The 20,993-nt window shown below is 47.4% G+C and overlaps 1 protein-coding gene across 4 annotated transcripts in view; it reads left to right on the top strand.

Annotated features, from left to right (window-relative positions):
* VANGL1 (VANGL planar cell polarity protein 1) overlaps positions 1–20,993 on the top strand; it is a 59,632-nt gene that overhangs the window by 14,485 nt on the left and 24,154 nt on the right. For all 4 annotated transcript variants that reach the window (XM_061410233.1, XM_061410204.1, XM_061410212.1 and 1 more), the window contains exons 3-4: positions 4,754–4,886; positions 9,526–10,133. In XM_061410233.1, coding sequence (XP_061266217.1) covers positions 4,754–4,886; positions 9,526–10,133 — 741 coding nt within the window. The remainder of the gene's footprint in view (positions 1–4,753; positions 4,887–9,525; positions 10,134–20,993) is intronic.

The following is a 20,993-nucleotide window of genomic DNA, read 5'->3' as shown; positions in this document are numbered from 1 at the left end:
ACAGCCAGGCCCTGCAGTCGGTGGAGAGAAAGGACAGGTAGTGGGTGGTGGTAGAGAAGGAAAGGGAGGAGTAACCGGTGCGGCCGGCTTTCCCCCAAATAGAAATAGACAAACACCAGAAATAGACCAAATCATCTTCCCAGGAAATGCCGATCGTAAGTGGGAATGGTCTGGGGCTCAGTGGGGATTCTGACTGGAGTGAGAGAGACTTTACAGCACCCTCCCAGAGCTCAGCTCTAGGATCGCCTAAACACATGTGCACACGCACACACCTGCAGGTACAGACAGATGCCCGGCCTCCAACGTGTTATTGCTTGCCCCCCCAAACCTGACTTATCTTTACTCAGTACAGGCAGATGCTCCATGGAGACAGGCTCAGAGATAAAGATACAAGGATTCCTGTGGCTGACACACCTGCCCAGCAAAGGTGTGTAGATGATCAAGACAATTCAGGTGGAGCTGGAAAGACACCCGGTGCTCTTGTGTTTGAAAGACCCTTTCAGTGGTTTGGTAGCCTACCCCATGTCTCCTGTTTCTTTTAGACATGGTGAACTGATGGTCTTCACCACTGTGTGGAGGGGGGGCTCTCCCATAGGTACTTGGCACGTCCTTGACATCACAGCAGTTAACACTCTGGGGATGAACGTTTGGGTACCAGTGCAGTGAGGCAGCCATACTGGGCTCATAGCTCTGCATTCTGGAAAGTGCTGTATGGCAGCATTTTTGCTGGACTTCTCTACGTAGTCCAGGCTCAGGCACCTTCCCAGAGCAGTCATTCAGGACCAGTGATTTTTACAAAAGCTGTGCAACAGGCCTTGCTCCCTCAACAAGGACCAGCATGATGCGCAGCCCACGTTGAGTTGATAGGGTCAGCTTTCCATTGGCCCCTTACTTGACAGCATATGGAAAGCTCTTGGTTCTGCACCCAGTGCAGAGTGTCCTGAGTCCCACTCCCAGCCTCATCCACTTAATGCTGTTTTATTGTAGAAGCCACACTGTACATTGTATAGCTAAGCATTGCACTCACACAGCTCCCATTATCAGGCCCTCGCTGTATACAGGGCATTTCACAAACAGGGCGATTTCCAAGTTATCCCACCTACCTCCTCCCTGAGCAGCATTTGGGTGGGAGAACCTTGAGCAGTTTCTTGCATCCTAATCAGCTGGGGGTGCTGATGAAAAGGGCAGATTCCTGTTGTCTCTCTGCTCCAGACTATTTCTCTGGGGGTGGGGCCAGCGAATCTGTACTTAATCTGCACCTCAGGTGGCTTGTCTGTACATTCAAATCTTGAAAAGCGCTGGTTTAGGGTTTCGGTCTTGGAGGATGAGAAACGTTCCGGGGGTTATCAGGTAATAGTTGCTATCTGGTTTAGCTCTGCTGTTGCCAGGGGAATTGTAGAGATTGCTTCTCCTTTGGGAACTGTTGGGCCCTTTAAAAACCAGACTAGGCCCACTGGGGTCAGGTCGAGGGATGGCTGGCCCCCAGGAGGCTGTTTCCAACCCTGAGTGGTTCCCTGCCTGCTTCTGGCCCTAGTAGTGTTCAGGCTGCAGGAATTGGCACACAGTGAAAGAATTTTGATTGCCGGTGGAATTTGTGCTGTCACAGGATTTGACCTGTGGGCCCAGTGAATAGATCGATGGGTCAGGGGAGAACGTGACTTGGCAAATGGCAGGACAGTGATAGATGTGAGAGCAGTTGGGGAAAGTGGGGACAGAGGGAGGAGAGGAGGTGCCTCGGTCTGGCCTGGCTGAGGTGGGGCCCTGGGGAGCAGTGATTCCAGACTTAGTCTAAACAGCTCATTCTAAGACTGACCAGACACATGGGAAATCGCTCCCAAATCGCTTATTGTTTCTCACTGTGAGTCCTTTTGAAGTGGTTGTCTTTGGCAGGCCAGAGTGTTGGGCACACTGCTTTGTGTTCTCCAAGGTCAGGGTCCAGTCATGACTTCTAGAAGTAGCTTCAAAGGCAGATTCCGCAGTTCTGGTAGTTCAAGTTCAGGGTGTGAGAATGAGCATTAGGAATACTTAGGCTACAAAATCTTCCATTTGCTCTTCAAATGGTGCAGCATAGTGGGTCTGAATCAAGAGAGTGGGTCCACACCCTACTCTGCCCCTTATTCTAACTCTGGGGAGTCACACAACCTCCATAAGCCTCAGTTTCCTCATATATAAGATGGGAACAATAATACACATAGAGTTATTATTGGGATTGAACAAGTTTCATATAATAAAGCACTTGATAAGGTACTCTTTGGGGTCTCTGGGTGGCGCAGTGGTAAAGAATCCACCTGCCATTGCAGGAGACGAAGGAGACATGGGTCGATCCCTGGGTCGGGAAGATCCCCTGGAATAGGAAATGGCAACCCACTCCAGTATTCTTGCCTGGAGAATTCCATGGACAGAAGAGCCTGGTGGGTTACAGTCCATAGGGCCATAAGAGTTTGACATGACTGAGAAAGTGCTCTGCGCATTGGGGTGGGGAGCAGAGTGATTATCAGTGAGACACATCTCTGGATAAACAAACAAAATCTCTTAGCCATTTCCCTAGTTGCCCAGTTAAAATAAAACATCAGTGTTGATGAGAACACATCTCTTTCTGGACTCTTATTTAGCAGTAGATTGTAATGATAGATTTGGAGAAGGAAATGGCAACCCACTCCAGTGTTCTTGCCTGGAGAATCCCAGGGACGGGGGAGCCTGGTGGGCTGCTGTCTGTGGGGTCGCACAGAGTCGGACACGACTGAAGCAACTTAGCAGCAGCAGCAGCAGTAATGATAGATTATGCCTTAGGGATTAGAGATGCTGTCACTGAAAGCGTCTCTGGGACGGCTGGAGCCTCCCTCCCCTTCGAAGGAATTAACCAGGGCTTATCCTAGGGAGGTATGGATAAGACAGAAGTCTGACCGCAGGAAGTCTGCATGTGATTCTGTTAGCTAAGTAGGTTAATAGGAGAAAGACTGTGCAAGGTAAGAGGGGTTGATTGTATGTTAAAAGCTTCTTTTTCATCTTTCTCCAAGGAATGCATATTCTGCTTCACCAAATCAAGTCACCATTCTTTGCCAAGTGCTGATGGTAACAGCAATAATTATAGCTTTTGTTAATATTATTGCTACTATGTATTATTTCACATCCCAGTATCTATGTGGTGTGATTATTATCCCCATTTCATAGATGGTAAAACTGAGGTTTTCAGAGGTTTGTTGATTAAAACACACAGCATGGGGGCTATGAGTTCACTTTTATTTGGGGCTTCCTGAGAACTAACGCACAGAAGACAGCATCTCAGACAGCTCTGAGGAACTGCTCTGAAGAGGTGGTGGGGGCTGGGGGGTGAGCATGTATATGACTTGACGAAGGGGGTCCATGCAATTAAGCCCACATCTTGGTAGAAGGTTGCTGCTGGTCACGAGGAGCAAATGATCTCTTAATGATTTTAGTGCTTTTCTAAGTATGAAAAGATGTGAGAAATTGGGTTCATAAAACTTTCTCCTGAAAATATCTTGTCTGAAGTCCTGTTCTGCCAGTTTTCCCAGAGGATAGATGGTCTCATTCCTACTTTCTGCCCTGAACTCCCTTCAAGGTCTTCAAGGTCACCGACTGCCGGGCTCGTGACTTTACGCTTTGAGCCACTCGTGAGACACTTTGCTTCGTTGGCAGGTTGAACTTGTGCAAGCTCGCGCATCACATAGGACAGAACCAAAGTCTGACTGTGCGTCTCTGCAGTGTGCGTGCGATACTCCTGTTCTCCCCGGAAACCTTGGGGAGGACGACACCCGGGTAAAGAACGGGGGACTGACGTCAGGGCGACCCGTAGGACAGAAGTCGAGGGAGCTTGTTCTTGGTCACTGAGGGGCTCCTTTGGTGGCGTTCCTGGGTGGACCATTCACAGTTGGGCTTGGGGGTACCAGTCTTCATCGATGGTTAGTGCCCAGGTCATGACTTGCACAGTGGTTAATTCCTTTCGTAATTTCGGCGTTGACCCACAGCAGAGTGCTTTCCTAGTCACCCTAGAAGACCACGCAGGAAGTTCATCTGGGGTAAAATGATGCAGCAGCCTGCTTTCCTTAGAGAAAAGGTGCATGCACACACACACGCACACACACACACGCTCATGTGTGTACCTCTTGGTGTCATTTGTCCCGGCTTTTGTCTGTTTCTGTAGGTGCCTTGAGTCCATCCAGAACCTATGAGAATGACTTTTAGTTTTGAATTTGTAGGAAAGAGAAATAAGTGATTCTCTTGGTTTAGAATCTCCTTTCTTCTCTTGTCCAAAGGTGTAGGGTTGACAGTGTGTCCCAGATTTTTTTGGGCAGACCGAAGCTTAGGTATTTTGCTGTGTTGTCCCAATAAAATAATGTCCTAAGTTTAGGCAAATTATAATCAAATCAAATCAGTAATCTTACCGTGAAATGTGCCTTATCTACAGAAATTCTAAAATTCACAATATTAGACTTTGAAAAAATATGACCACTGTTGAGAGAGAAGGAGTGACAGTCTTTGTTTTGGGTCTTAGAGTGCCAGAAAGAAAATAGTTAAGTAGGGAATAAAGATCAACTTATTCCTCACAGTGGGGGTGGCAGTGGGTGGGGATTGGCACAGTATGTGTGTGTGTGTGTGTGTGTGTGTGTGTGTGTGTATGTGTATGTATCTGCAGAATTTTCGTAAATTCAAGATAAAATTCATAACATGTTTTGATGAGGGTTAATTAATGTGATATAAATGTGCTAGTTGATTATCTTTCGTGTTTTTTCAGGGAAAGAAATAGAGAGAGGCACAAGTCACCCCGGAATAAAGATGGCAGAGGGTCAGAAAAATCTGTCACCATTCAAGCTCCCACTGGAGAGCCCCTGTTGGCAAATGATTCTGCTCGGACAGAGGAAGCTCAGGTAAGGATCAAAGGCAGTCTGTAAGTACACTGCCGCTTGATCAGGCTTCTTTTCTGTAAATGTTTTCCTAAGTCTTGTTGCCACAGGTTCTCTTGGGTTTTTATCTTTATTTTTCTAGCATGTTAATTAGTTTATCTATGTCCCGTGGTTTCTTGTTGGTCTAAGAACAGCCTGTCCTGCTATTGGCCAGCTTGAGGATTATTCTGAAGTGTGATTGGTTGGCTTGCTTGGAATGGTGTTGAAAAGAAGCCAGCAAGGGCCGATGACAGGACGGAGATGGCAAAGTTGCAGGCTGTGGGCTCTGGAGACTCATTGCAAAGCAGAACAGTATAGAAGAGAAGGAAGCTCGCTCTCCAGAGCCCCTAAGTCATGTTGGGAAGAGGAGCAGAGAAGTTAGGACAGCCCAGATGGAGCCTCACCAACCCAGAGGCCACACACTTAGATGCCTGTTAGGGAAATAGAAGTGAGTGAAATAGGCCCTTACACAGAAGAGCAAGAATATATCAGGCTAGCTTGGGGATAAATAGTAATCTGTGTGGTACATCAACGTCAGGGCTGTAGCATGGAGTGATGGAGTCTGGCACCTGGAGAATGTTTCTTCTGTCAAAGGAGTGGCAGCTTCTCAGCTGTGAATGCTTATTACTGTGCAAGAATGCAGGAATTCAGTGTTCCCGGGTCTTGCAATATTTAAGAAAAGCTGGAAATTAGGATTTAATGTGAAATCACCTAATTTTTAAGATTTTTTTTTCTGATGTGGACTATTTTTAAAGTTTTTTTTATTGAATTTGTCTTGATGCTGTTTCTGTTTTATGTTTTGGTTTTTCGGCCGCAAGGCATATGGGATCCTAGCTACCAAAACAGGGGTCAAAGCTGTACCTCTTGTGTTAGAACGCGAGGTCTTACCTACTGGACTGCCAGGGAAGTCCCCAAATCACCCACTTTTAAAGTATTGTCTATTTATTAATTTTTAAAAAGAAAACATTGTGTTCTTCTCTCTGGGTTCCAACTGTCTCACAGTCCTGCTGCTGCTGCTGCTAAATCGCTTCAGTTGTGTCCAACTCTGTGTGACCCCAGAGACGGCAGCCCACCAGGCTCCCCCGTCCCTGGGATTCTCCAGGCAAGAATGCTGGAGTGGGTTGCCATTTCTTTCTCCAATGCATGAAAGTGAAAAGTCAAAGTGAAGTCGCTCAGTCGTGTCTGACTCTTAGCGACCCCATGGACTACAGCCTACCAGGCTCCTCTGTCCATGGGATTTTCCAGGCAAGAGTACTGGAGTGAGTTGCCATTGCCTTCTCCGGTCTCACAGTCCAGTTGATTTAAATAAACATCTGAGTTATACTCAGAAACATGTTTGCATACTCTCCTGAAGTATATGCATGACCAGCTTTGGCCCCAAGTAAACGAATGGGTGCCTGCACAGCAAGATACAGATAAGCATATATCTGTACGTTCTTACAAGTACAGACAGATATGCATTGGTAAGCAGATATATGGACTGAAATTGGAATTCTTCAGAGCACACGAGATGCTGTTAGAAGCCAAAGCTGCAGTTGTGGTTGAATGTGACGTTTGTTCAGTGATAAGTAAATGACTTTAGTCCTGACTGTTGCACTTCCTGCCTCGGCTCTGGGACAGTCATAGGGATGGAGAGCCAGAGGGCCAGAGGAATGGTTGAATGGATTGGGCTAGTCTTAAGATTGGACCACCCTTAAGTGTTACAGGGGTCAGTTTCTTCTTGGATGAATTCACGGGTGCTGGTGGTCTTCTGTGAAGGCAGTTCATTTGTCATGTCTACATCTTATAGCTTTCTCTAAAGTTACATTCAGGGAAAAGCACTGAAGTGGACATTTGGAGGCTGTACTTCTCAGCACCTATGTGACTTTGGGCATGTCCAACCGTTCTGGGCCTCATTTTCTTCACTGAAAATCTAGGGGATTGAGTTAGAGGGTCTGAGATCCTTTCTATTCTGAGAACCTCAAGCTTGGGAAGACCTTGGACATCTTCATTTTGGGGCACAAGTGTGCACATATTATTAAAATGGACAGGGGATTTAGTTAGCAACTCTTTGGCAGGAAAAAGGATGAGTAACCAAATCAGCAATATCAGCCAAATAACCACAACACTAGTGATAATTATTTCATTACTCATCATCAACTGAATATTAGGCCCAGTGCCAAACATGGGATCCAGTGTTTGCTGTCACTAAGAGTGTAACAAAATAACGTATTGTACTAAACTGTTGGCTTCCCAGGTGGCTCAGTGGTAAAGAACTCACCTGCAATGCAGGAGATGCAGGTTTGATCCCTGGGTCAGGAATATCCCCTGGAGAAGGAAATGGCAACCCACTCTAGTATTCTTGCTGGAAAATCCCATGGACAGAGGAGCCTGGTGGGCTACAGTCTATGGGGTCGCAACTAAACAACAGACTCACCTTAGGTTAAAGCAAGCTGTCCGTCTTTGAATGTGTAGCCATTTCTGCCCATGCTTGTGATTTTTTTCTTTTTACAGAATTGAAGTAAATTTACCCAGAGATATGAACAGATCTTAAGTGTATAATTCAAGAAGTTGTAACAGCTGAATAAGTCCATATAACCCACACTGCTATTAAAATGTATATTTCTATCACTCTAGAAAGTTCTCTTATGTTTTCCCAGTCAATCCCTGCCCCCAGCCCCCTCTAAGGCAAGCCTTGCTTTCATTCAATCACTATAGATTAGTTTTGCCTGTTTTAGAATTTAATGTAATTGGAATCATATTTTTTTGTTTTGGACCTTTTTTCACTCAGCATCATAACTTTGAGATTTATCCATGTTTTGCTATATTTCAGCAAGAGTGTTCTAGTGTATGCATATACCACAATTTGTTATCCATTCTTCTTCCTATGGATAGACATTTGAGTTGCATCATTTTGGGCTATTATGAAAATAAAACTATTAAGAACATTCTTGTGCAAACCTTTTTGTGGACATATGTTTTCATTTATTTGGGGTAAAAGCTTGGAAGTGGAATTACTGGGGCTGTCCAGTTAAGTGTAAAGTCACGTTTGTATGAGACTACCAGACCAGTTTTCAAGAGTGATTGTACCATCTGTACTTCCACCAGCAATGAGAGAACAGTGGTTGCTTCTGGCTGTTATCTTAAATAACAACTTCTCTCTTAGTACATGATACTTGTAACTTTCTGAGGCAAAGAACTATCTGTTCATAGGTTCAGATCTTTATTGACACCACTGTTGCTTCTTTCTGTAGCCTATGCATCTCATGAATCATATTTATTTATTGTTGCTAGATTTGAGGTTATCATTTAGCTGTGAGATCTCTAGCTTGCCGATTCAGCTATTAACTTAGACTAGATTTTTTGAAATTGGAATCTTAGGCATTAGTTTCACCCAGCTTACCACCATATCTGATTGTTTTTTCCAATTTAAATCATATACACAAATTTCTGAGGCAAACCCCTTTGGACCCAGTGTGGCTTTTCATCGTCTTCTTGCTCTGTTGTTGCTTTGGAATGGAGTCATTGTTGCCAGAGAAATAGCAAAACTGTTTAAAACCCTGACAACTGGATCATGTTAAATGAGGAGACAGTTGCTCCAAATAACCACAGACTCTAAAAAGCAAGCGAAAGCAAGATAGTAAAAGACACACATTCTAGTAATCTTGGTATTTTGTAAAGTTTATTTTTATTTATTTACTTATTTGGCTGCACTGGGTCTTAGTCGCAGCACACGGATCTTCCATCTTTGCCGCGGCCGGCATGATCTTTAGTTGTGGCGTGTGGGATCTAGTTTCCTGACCAGGGATCGAACCTGGGCCTCCTGCATTGGGAGCATAGAGTCTTAGCCACTGGACCACCAAGGAAGTCTCAGTCTCAGTATTTTTATACCTTTGATGCTCAATTTGTCACAGGAACTCATGTTTAAGAAGGAATTTTTGAGCTGTCTGGGCCATCGATACTAGAATCTGTTTTGCTTGTTCAATGAGAAATATCAGAGAGTGCTTGATACCTACTAAATGGGTCTTAAAAACATTATGGAGGTTTAAAAAAATGTGTGTACCAACTATAGGCGGGCTTTGATTGGTACATAACCATGTAAGTTCCCTCCTGTGCAAGATCTCCACTCCTCAGAGCTCCTAGAGGGCACAGACTACTATTACTCCCCACTTCTGAGAGATAGACTTTGGAAGCCTTTATAGCCCAGTCGTGAATCAAGAAGGAAATGCAGAAGGTCTTCTCCTTGGGCTGTAGGTGAACTTGCACACAGTTTTCTAACAGCAGATTGTCTATCACCGAGCCTCTCAGGAGTTCCAACACAGTGGATGATAGTCACTGCTGTAATAATAAATCACCCAACAAACAGGTTAAGTTATGTTTTTTTCTGTTGGAAAAGGTAAATATGTGGTATAGTTTGCAAAACTTCAAGAAAAATTGTCATAAAGCATTCCTCTATTTAAAGAGTTAAGCCTTCATTTCCCGGAAAGCCTATGTGTGTATCAGCTTCATTTCCCAGGAAGCCCACACATGTGGATTGTGGTCGAAGAAGGTGGGCCCTCCTGTCCCCCATGCTTCTGTGGGCTTTGTGGCTTTAACCTGCAGTGTGCCATGTGGCTGTCGGTCCTCACTGTTCTCTCCCCATCAGGATGACAACTGGGGCGAGACCACCACGGCCATCACTGGCACCTCGGAGCACAGCATCTCACAGGAGGACATTGCCCGCATCAGCAAGGACATGGAGGACAGCGTGGGGCTGGACTGTAGGCGCTACCTGGGGCTCACCGTGGCTGCGGTGCTCGGACTCCTGGTCTTCCTCACCCCCATTGCCTTCATTCTGCTGCCCCCCATCTTGTGGCGGGACGAGCTGGAGCCTTGCGGCACCATCTGCGAGGGACTCTTCATCTCCGTGGCATTCAAGCTCCTCATTCTGCTCATCGGGACCTGGGCGCTGTTTTTCCGCAAGCAGAGAGCTGACATGCCGCGGATCTTCGTGTTCCGTGCCCTGCTGTTGGTCCTCATCTTTCTCTTCGTGGTCTCCTATTGGCTTTTTTACGGGGTCCGCATTTTGGACTCGCGGGACCGAAATTACCAGGGCATCGTGCAATATGCCGTCTCTCTCGTGGACGCGCTCCTCTTCATCCACTACCTGGCCGTCGTCCTGCTAGAGCTCAGACAGCTGCAGCCCATGTTCACGCTGCAGGTGGTCCGCTCCACCGACGGCGAGTCCCGCTTCTACAGCTTGGGACACCTGAGGTGAGGGGGCTCTTCCTCCTTTCCGGGGGCGGAAAGGACCACTGCTGTTTTGCTAGAAGACAGTTAAGTCCACAGCAAGTGAGGGATGTTGCCAGGTGCCAAGAGCAAGACCAGGGTCTGACTCTTTTTTTTCAGATTTTGGGAGGAGCTGTGTGTGTGTATGTGTGTGTGGAGGGGACATTCACGTACATTGACTTTGCTGAATTCTGGATGGCATGTCACAGGGACTGGCTGTCTTCCAGGTTGGAGTTTTGTTGGGCCTGTTTCCAAAATTGTTCACAGCTCTTAAGAATGATGGAGAAAGGAAGCCTTAGTGATGGCTGCTGACCCTGCCCCCAAAATCAGCCTGTGAATGATGGAGTGATCAACAGTTTTGTTCATAATGGTACATCTGGTTTACCGTGTTGTCCCAGTGGAATTATTAATCATTCCTTTCTCCCCCACTCTCAGAGGTTTTCTGATTTGGGCAATAAATTATATGGTCACCCTAGTGACCTTCCAGTAAAGAATCAGGTGTAGATTAGAGACTCTAAACTTGTAAGAGTTGAAAATGTATACATGAGAAAAAACTAGAAATACTTTAAGATGTCATATTTGAAATCTATACACAAAATCTAATTATTTTGTGATTAACAAAAAGAGTGATCATTATTTATTGTATTCAGTATTTTGTTCTGCTTTGTTTTTATTTACCTTGAGATAAGCACATCATATAGATTGTCTTCATAAAGCTCATCTGTATTTCAGATGAGGAAACAGGGCTTTAGGGGTTTTAAGTAATTAATACAAAAGAACATGGCTAGCTTTGTGCAGAATCTAGCAGACCCCATGAAGCCAGGCCTGAGTTAATGTCCTCATTGTAGCATTTCTCACTTTGTGTCACTGGCCTATTCTTCTGTTTTCTTCCACCAACTGTGGGCTCCAGAGGACAGGTGCTGTCCTCTGTGCATCCTCAGTGCCTGACCTAGAGCATGGCACACGGTTGGCACCCAGGTGGTTACAGGTGAGAGAACAATCTGAGATGTCTGACATTGTCTTCTCACGGGGCTCTCCTGCCTCCTCGGGCAATATATGTCAATGTGTGTATCTGCTTGGCATATGGTATGTGCTTTGTTGATGGTAGCTGTCATTGCTGTGATACTGCAGAGCAGCCAAGATGGCAAGGGCACCTTAGTGGGGATCAGAACAATGGGCTTTGTCATGTTTTTGGCTGGGGCTGGGGGAGGTGGCCTAACTCTGGTTTGGAGTCAGTTATACTGCCAAACCATCTCGGTATTGGCATGGATCTGTCATTTCTGTGGCTCAGCTCATACCACCCGAGGACTGGGTGGTTTAGCAGTCGAGGACTGTGCCACCTTGACCAGTCCTTGAAGGGAATCAGTGTCTGATTCCCATGCTTGGTGCTGCAAAGCCAGGTGTATTGAGTCCTTTGTGGGTGCCCGTGGGGCTCTGAAGGCAAGTAAGTCACTGCTGCTTATTCATCTCAGACAGCTTTTTTCCCCAATATTTTACATTGGAGAATGACCAGCAGGCTTGTATTAAATGTCTGCTGTGTGCAGAGCTCCAGAGGCACAGGGTCGCTGCCTCCCAGCTTTGTCCCAAAATTCCTTGGAGACAGACCAGTGGACAGTTGCTGACACAGGCCTTGGAATGGGTGGGAACCCAAGAGGAGGAGGGCACTTCAGCCAGTGACAGCAATAAAGCCCAACCCCACATCTGTCTCAGGAATGGACAGGTTTAGCCCGAATCAGGAGGGTGGAGAGAAATCCAGCTCTGGTTACAGAGAGAGAAGTGACATTTGGAACTCTGTCAATGTCAGTAGCTAGGACACTGGCCCATAGTGAGTCTGCCATGGTTTTGAGTTTTGGCTCAGCCCTAGCTGTGTGAATCCCACCTGCAGGGGTGGAAAAGGGAAGGGTGACTTCTCACTTTAAGTAGTCCATGCAGTGGGGCTCACTTCCTCCAGGGGCTTCCATGCTCCAACACTGCTTGCTCTGCATGCTGGGCCAGGGTGGGAGCGGGGAGGGGACACATAAAACAGCCCCAGGATGCGTGCCGTGGTATGTTCAGACAGTCGTGAGTGGTGCTGGTTCCTTACCACAGGGTGCACTGGCCAGAGATGCCCTCACCCGGGAGGCAGGCTGGGTGTTCTCTGCGGCCCAGGGCTTATCATAGACGCCTCAGAGTTGTCCTCACCATGACTGACAGCTGCCCCGTCCATACTGGCTAACCCTGAAGCCTCTTTCCCCAGCTCGCCCAGGAGACAGAAGGTGGCCTGGGCTGGCCCTGTATCTTCCTTCTGACTCCTCCTCAGGACCATAGGTTTTCCTCCTCTCCTGCTTTCATAAGGACCCCCTTGTCCCTTGTGTGGAGACCCTGGTTGTGGGGTGGAAAGATGGCCAGGGAAGAAGAGGCATCTTCACTCACAGAGCCCTCAGGTGGGCCTGGCTGCCCATGAGACAGTCAGGCTGTGAGACCTGGGACAGATTTGGCATCCATCTCTCCCTGCTGGCCTGAGCGCGCCTGTCACCTGCTGAGCCCTGGGCTAAATCTGGTCTAAACCCAGCAGCGGCTGGAAGAGTCACTGGGCCAGAAATAGAACTTCTGAGCTCTTTTGTAAAGTGTAGAAAAAGACAGGAGGGAAAAGGGAATTGGCATAGACAATGAGCAGGTCCCAGGGAGCAGAATAGCGGGCAGTCAAAATCAGGAATCAGGATGGTCCGCCCTCTGTTATGTAAGTTCCTCCCCCAGCAGTGACCTGTTGGGCTGAGGTGCAGAGTGATGGCAGGGTCTTTTGTTGCTTTGTTTTCAGGCACTTTTATAGAGTCAGCTGAGGTATTTTTGAAAACAGAAGAATGCCTCATCTTTAGTGTCTTAAAGAAAATCCCTGTTTCCTTAGCTCTCATAAAAGTTACTTTTAGGAGCCTTGCTTGTTGGCTGGAATGGCTTTTGGGGGCTTATTTGAAAACTTTCAGAAACGGAAAAAGTTCCTGTTGTGCAAAGTGAAATACCAAAGGAGATTAAGATACTTCTAACCTTTGCCCAGTGCTGCAGGGGTTAACGGGGCTTTTCAGATGTCTCCCTTTCCCCTCCTTGCTGCCACTGGGGTGGGGGCAGGTGCTGTGGTGGTGTTACCCTTTATAGTTGAGGGCCCCAAGCCATAGGTTAGGGCCATACTTGAGGCCTCAAGGAACCAACGTGTTCCTGTGCCTCACACCCCGTCCCCACGTTCTCCACGGCATCCTGGGGTTTCAGCACATTGTAATTCTACACACATGCTTCACATGTTTTCCTGGCCACATTCTCACAGTGAGTTGCTCACTTTTCCAGGATTTCACCAAACACTATTTTTTTTTTTTTTTTAAGAATTTGTAAAATATTTACTTGGCTGTGCCAGGTCTTAATTGTGGCATGAGGAATCTTTTATCTTCATTGTGGCATGCAGGATTCTTAGTTGTGGCATGCAGAATCTTTCTTAGGGCATTCGAACTCTTGGTTTTGGCGTGTGGGATCTGGTTCTCTGACCAGGGGTAGAACCTGGGCCCCCTGTATTGGGAGCGTGGAGTCCTAATCACTGGACCACCAGGGAAGTCCCCAGTCACTAGCTGACTATATATGGAGAGAAACCCCGGAGAAAAGAGACTTGAAATGATGTTTAATGATCCTCATTAATGATTTCTCAGTTTTGAAATCTTTAAAGGTAAACACTGTGACTGTTCGAGCCTAGCAGCTAGTACAATTGACTGACGGAATCCAAGTGGCAGAACAAAGCAACAGCAGTGGAAACCTTACCAGTTAGCAGTGACGTAGTCCTTGCCATATGCTAGGCACCTTCTAAACTCTTACCATGTAAATCACTTAATCGTCACAGCAGTCCTGCAAGGTAGGCATGTTTTCTTCATTTTCAGATGAGGAAACTGGGGCTTGGAGGAGTTACATAGGTTGTCTGTGGCCATACAGCTTGTAATTGTGGGAGGTAGGGTTTGAGCCCAGGCTGGTTCCAGGATGATCTTAAGCATTTCACCATGGTGCCCAGGAACGTATGTGTTCATGTTCGCTGCTTTAAGAATGCATGAGTGAAATTTTTAAGCACTTTTTGAGTGCTTACTGTGAGCCGAGCTGAGTGCTAGCTATTTTTATACGCATTATTCTGTCTCATTTAAATCATAGCTTCAGGGCTGGACAGGAAGGGATGAAGAGCACTGTCAGAGATGCCTGGCCCCCACTCTGCAGTCATTCCTTAGCCCCATTGGTTCTTTCATTCAAGCAGTCACAAGCAGACCTCTGCGTTATGACCACAGTAGCAAGTAGGTTTGAGCCTTTGTCTGGTCAAACCTTTTTAACTTTCTGTTTGTCACATGTCCCAAAGAACACCTCTTTTATTTGTTGCTGTTAAAACTACCCTAAAACTTACTAGTTTTGGCAACATTATTATTTCTCATAGTTCTGTGGGCAGGGCTCAGCTGGGCAGTTCTTTGGCTGGTCTGGCCAATGGTCCCTGTGTGATTGCAGTCCTGTGGTGAGTCAACTGGGATTGGGCTGCTCTCCTGTCCAGGTTATTCTGTGGTTCTCTTCTTCCCCAGAGGGCCTTCCCCCAGGGAGTAGTTTCTTCATTCGTGTACTGCAACGTCTCAGGCTCCTAAGCAGAAGTTCTCAGGCCTGTTAAGGCTTAAGCCTGGAATTCAACCAGTACCTTGCGTTGCATTCTCTTCTTAGAGCAAGTCAAAGCCCCAGCCCAGATTTAAGGAGCAAGGACTGCACAAGTTAGGGACTTTTGGAAGGGTTGGTTCAGTAGGGTCCATGGTGTGGCAGGCTCCCAAGACAACCTCAGGTTCTCATTTTCAGAGCCTGCACATACTTATAGTTCTAAAAAGTGTAATTATTAACTTCAATTCCTCCCAGAGTCCAGAAGTAACATATTTTACATCAGAGAAAGAGCTGCTGTACAGAGGTCATGTGAACATCAGAGGAGGGTGATAGCTGATAGTCATAAACAAGGAGAAAGACACAGAAGCCACAAAAGCAGAGTTAACTCTCATCTTGGTCTTCTGCAAAACTTGTCTATTCACAGTGACCCGTTGTGTGAGATACTCAGATTGCTGAAGCTCCATTTTGCCTAATCCAGCCAGCCGGGTTTTTTTAACTCAATGTTTCATTCATTGAGACTAAGAGTACCTTATACATTGGCATTGACCATGGGCCTTTTAATCAAAGGTCTGATTACTGCTCACAGGACCACTCATGCATTAGAAGAAATGATTCTTGGATTGATTTTCAAACAGTGAAAATTTATGATTGTGCATGGTTGCAGCATTGTGTTAGAACTATTGTAGACTATGTTCCCTCCAAAATTCATAGCTATAAATGAGAAAACAAGGAACATGTATTTGAACAATGAAGAAAAGGTGATCTCTGTAATAAAATGGCAAAGAACTTCATGGGATTATGTTTCTGTTCTAGTGTTTTGTGGAAGGTAGAACTTGCAAGCAATGAAATTGGGTTTTTTAGCTGAAGAGATTTCTAAGCAAACTATGGAAGGTACAGCTTGAGTCCTCCTTACTCCTTATTTTAAAATGAAGAAAAGAGAGGAATTGAAGAAGGAATTGTTAAGCAAAAGGTAACCAGAACTTGAAGAATTGAATGATTCTCAGCTTATCCATATTGCAAAAAAATGAGGAAGCGTGTACTAAAGAGAACACCAACAGGTGACTGACAGCCGTTTGATAAGGAGATTAGTATAGGTGTGAACCAGGGATGGAATTAGTCATCTCAGCAGAAGCCAGGAATAAAGATGGGATTATGCCAGTAGAAACACTGTCAACTGAGACTAAAGGAAACAGAGAAAGTGTTTTAAAATGAGGGAATGCCGTGAACATGCATTATCCTTCAGGAAAAGAGAATGACTCCAAAGGTGATTCAGGATCATCACTCCTCCACAGGCTCAGGGGCAAGGCTGCTTCTTCCTGGATTCAGACAATGGTCCCCTGCCTTGGTTTCAGTGGGCCCGGTTCCATTGGCAGGGCCAGGCCACAGAGCCTTAGGAGGGTGATGGGCCACCCCAGTGGGCCCCAGGGACAAAATGTTAAGCTAAAGAGGATCGTTCTCAAGTGTTAAGATCTGATGGAATTTACCTTGCTAGATTTTGGACTTGCTTAGGACCCATCACCCCTTCGTTCTTTCCAGTTTCATCTTTCTGGAATGGAAATGTCTTTCTGGAATGGGAATGTCTCTCTTGTGCCTGATTCACCATGAATTTTGGAAACGCATAACTTGTGTGGTTTCACAGTTTACAGCTGGGGAGGAATTTTGCCTCAAGTCCCATCCATATCTGATTAGATGAGATTTTGGACTTTACACTTAGAGTTGATGCTGGAATAATTTCAGAGTTTGGGAATTGTGGAATGAATGTGTTTATGTGCTTTGCATGCAAGAAGGACATGAATTTGGAGGAACCAGAGATGGAATGTTATAGGCTGAATTGCATACCCCCAAATCCATAGGTTGAGGGACTTTGTTGATGGCTCAATGGTAAAGAATTCGCCTGCAATGCAGGAGATGCGGGTTCGATCCCTAGGTGGGGAAGATCCCCTGGAGGAGGAAATGGCAATCCACTCTAGTATTCGTGCCTGAAAAATCCCCTGGGCAGAGGAGCCTGGTGGGCTACAGTCCCAAGGGTCTTAAAGAATTGGACACAACTGAGTAACTGAATACACATACAAACACATAGGTTGAAGCTCTAAACCCCGGTTTGGCTGTATTTGGAGTTAGGACCTCTAAAGAAGTGATTAAGGTTAAGGGAGGTCATCGGTCTTGTCTTTAGTGTCTTATAAGGACACTAAATTGGTGTCCTTATAAGAAGCACCAGAGATCTTCCCTGTGTGCATTCTCTCCTGGTACATGCGGACTGGGGAGAGACCATATGAGAGCGTAGCGAGAAGGCAGCCGTCTGCAAGCCAGGGAGAGTCTGCAGCAGAAACCGAATCGGTTAGACCTTGAACTTGACTTTGAGGCTCTAGATCTGTAGGAAAAGAAGTTTCTATTGTTTAAGCCACCCAATCTGTGGTGGCTGAGCTAAGGACGGGAGCATTCCCCCATACTGTTGACCTTTGACCCCAAAGCCCCAGGAAACCACAGATCAGTGAGCATAGCCTGACCCCGTGAAACAGAGCTCCTGTTGTCCTCTCTCCAGCTCATGCCTGTTTCCTCTCAGCTTGAGTAGGGGTCCTTGTTTCTCTCCATGGGCACTTTGGCTTTCCAGTTAGAGGTGAGAAAGGGAGAGTCTCCTAGGGAGGTTAAGGTTATTTCAGGGTTTATCTAGCTCCACTGGAAATCTTATGTCTGTGATTCTGGATCAAATAATGTCAAAACCGGTGGTTACACTGCTGATCGGGCTTGGTTGTCGGGCTGGGCTGTGGACCCCTCCCTTCCATATGCAAGACCAGCAGCAGCTGTCTCGAGAGCCTGGCTCCATCACCTTTGAAGTTGGGAGTGTTTTTAAATGACCACCAGAGGTCTTGGTTCATGATTTTTATGGTTATGGCTTCGCATGCAGTCTCATTTTTATAAATATACCTTCTTGTGTAACTGCTCTTCAGTAAAGATAGTTGTAGTCCCCATCCCCACTCCCTAAGGAAACAAAGGGTAAGAATGAGTAAGAGCTGAGGAGCAGAGTGTCAGGTTTTGCTCAGTCTGTGCTCTGCTGTGGGAGAATTTGGAAGGTGGGCTCAGAGCTGCCGTTTGTGGTTTGGCCCTGCGGTGCCTGTTAAAAGTGGCTTTAATGAGAGTGTAAGGTGCTGGACACTGTGAGCCTGTGTTTGCTCAGCTGCCTGCTGGCAGCAGCCACAGCTGGGAAGGCTGCCCTCTCACGGCATCTGCCCACAAGCCCTGCTCCCAGGCAGAGCGGACAGACCGGAGCTCGGGACGTGACCCTGGTTTCTACCGTCTGCCCAAGGGCCCTGGGCGGCTGGTGGTGGGTCCACACTGGAATGGTGTGTGGTCTGTTTTCCAGGGACTCGCCCCGCGGCCAGCCCAGCATTCTGCACGTCCCCTCCACAGACCAATGGGTGTGATTTAGTGCAGTGTGTGTGCTGTGCTAACACTCAAGGGCAAGTGGACAGGACTCTCTTTCCCTGTCCTGCTCTGTATTGGCCTCGATTAGTCTCTGTAAGCAGAGATCCATTGGCTAGGCCTGTTGCCCTTGGCCTCCAGATCTTTCTGTGTGGGCACCTGCAGTTCTTCTTAGGGCCAGAGGTACCCAAGTCAAGGGATGTGAGGCTGGATAAGAGTAGGCCAGCCGAGCATCCTGGGTGGGTCTGGAGCTGCTCTCAGTCCCGATCTAAATCTGCTTTTCAAGGCACCCAGAACAGGTGGTTGTCTTTGATGTTTATCTGGTGTGATTCAGCTCAGTGATTTAAAGCTTGGAAGGCAGAATTCCCATCACAGGCATGGCAGGTACAGCCCAGGTTGGACCCTGCGGGAGGTGACAGTGCACTGGGGCTTGTGCCCTGGCCTGGAAGTGGGCTGCAAGCTCTCTGGGCAGATGTGGCCTAGCCAAGCCTGTCACTTGAGGGGAAGCACAGCCCGTAGGTCCCCCACCTGCGGGGTCTGCCAGCATCTTTCTGTTGTGGGACAGTCAGCCGTGACTGGATCATCCCCTGGGTGGGGACTCTCATCAGCGGTGTCAGCTAGCTCAGAACCTCCCAGTGATCGCGGTATTCCAGCCTAGACAGATGCCATGCGTCTGGTTGTCTAGTTCCTGCAACTAGGAGGACCAGGGTGTTGTATAAAGCTGTCAGCCACTTCTGTGCTCACGGTCCTCCCAGTGCTGACAGTGTGATCTCCTCTGAGCTGGTTCTTTGTGGCTTTGCTTGTTTTATTAGAGAGGATGTTTCCCAGGTTACACTTTCTTAGCAGGAACTTAAAGGAGGATGTTACAGGAAGGGGTGACCCCTTCTAGGGCCCAAGAATGGGCTCTTGTCTAACACTCAGAAATGAACTGTCCAAGGAGACACACGAGCTGACAAAGCAAGAGACTTTATTGGGAACGGGCACCCAAGTGGAGAGTAAGATGAGGGAACCCAGGAGAGCTGCTCTGCCATGTGGCTTGCAGTCTCAGTTTTATGGTGATGGGATTAGTTTCCAGGTTTTCTTTCATTCTGACTCAGGGTCCTTCCTGGTGGCTTATCCATTGCTCAGCCAAGATAGATTCCAGTGAGAAGGATTCTGGGAGGTGGTTGGACATGTGGTATCTCCTTTTGACCTTTCCTGAACTCTTCCGGTTGGTGGTGGCTAATTAGTTCTGTGTTCCTTACCAAGATCTCCTGTCGTAAAATAACTCACCCACATGGTTACTGTGGTGCTTGGCCACGGTGGGCGGTTTCAGTTAGTGTGCTTCCCTTAATAGGGACAGTAAAGGGCCTGAAGTACCCTGAGTGCCCTCCAAACCGCACGTTCATTTCACCTCCTTCCTTCTGGAAGTAGCTATCCTGGCGTCTGGTTGCAGTTTGCTGGTTTTCAGTGGGATCTCCTGCAGGGCTTGTCTGCAGCCGGTGCTCAAAGCCTCATCCAGGGACACCTGCCAGTTTGCAGATCTCGATTCAGAGAACGTGGTCACTGAAGCCGAGGTTCTAGCAGGCCTGGGTCACCGGGGAATCCATGTGGCCTAGGGAAGGGCCTCCTCAGACCTCAGCAGCAGGACAGGGATGCTGACCACTGTCCCCTCTCAGGATGGGCCTCACTTCGAGATCTCAAGCAGCTGTGTGTGTTCCCCTGTCATGACAAGGTCCCGGAAGATCCTGCCTTTCTCCCACATCTTCCTGCATCCTAACCCAGACCTGTGTGAACACAAGCAGATTCCAGTTTTGCTGCTCCCTGTCCTCAGGTTCCAAGGTGATCATTGCCTGTTATCTACGTGGGACTTGCGTAGGCTACTGGCCCCAGTGGGACAGACATTCTGATTAAAGGGCAGGAGGACCAGAGGGTATAAACACTTGTGTGTCCTGTTCTCAGCAGAGGAGGTGGCAGCAGCGTTCAGGGGTAATCATATTTGCATCTCTGGGACTCACATGAATGAGTCCCAGCATTACTGCAAACACTCCTGACTGTTGGTCACATGGAAGTCAGTTTATCTCCCAAGTCCAGTGACACCCACACATCCAGGAAGCTGTCGCCTTGTTGACTGTCCTGGGAAGAAGTAGCAATCAGGTCAAATCAAGGTCATCCGTTTCTCTCCCAGGGTGGGATTTTCCCAAAGAGCTGAATCAATTTTCATTGTGGATCCTTCATTTTAGAGTTTTCTCAAAGACCCGATTCCAGCCTAAAATGCGTCTACTGGGTAGCACACCTTAAGGAGCAGGAGCTGGGGTGGCTGTGGTACCCAGGCTCCTTTTACTGGCTGCGTCCTCTGGGTCTTTACTGCTGGCTCACCCTCTCTACCACCCCTGTCCCTACCGACCTCCCCTTCCTCAGCCTCTCTGCTCACCCTCTCTCCTTTGCCATTGGTCCAGAGCCTCAGCCACCGTTAACCTTAGCCCAGCCTTGCCCTCTACCTGCCTCCATCCTTCTGTACTACACAGAAGTGTATTCACTTCCACGGTGGCTGGCGTGCCTGTGGGCTAAGTCATTTCAGTCGTATCCAATTCTTTGTGACCCTATGGACTATAGCCCACGAGGCTTCTGTGTCCATGGGATTCTCCGGGCAAGGACACTGGAGTGGGTTGCCGTGCCCTCCTTCAGGGGCTCTTCCCCACCCAGGGATCGAACCTGCATCTCCTGCAGCTTCTGCATTGCAGGTGGATTCTTTATCATTGAGCCACTGAGGACCACAAACTGAGTGGCTGGCAGGGCATGTTTTCTCTGCAC

This window comes from Bos javanicus, chromosome 3, assembly GCF_032452875.1.
Source record: "Bos javanicus breed banteng chromosome 3, ARS-OSU_banteng_1.0, whole genome shotgun sequence".
NCBI classification, from domain to species: domain Eukaryota; kingdom Metazoa; phylum Chordata; class Mammalia; order Artiodactyla; family Bovidae; genus Bos; species Bos javanicus.
The sequence above is the reverse complement of the archived record's forward strand: the minus strand, read 5'-3'. Positions and strand labels throughout refer to the sequence as shown.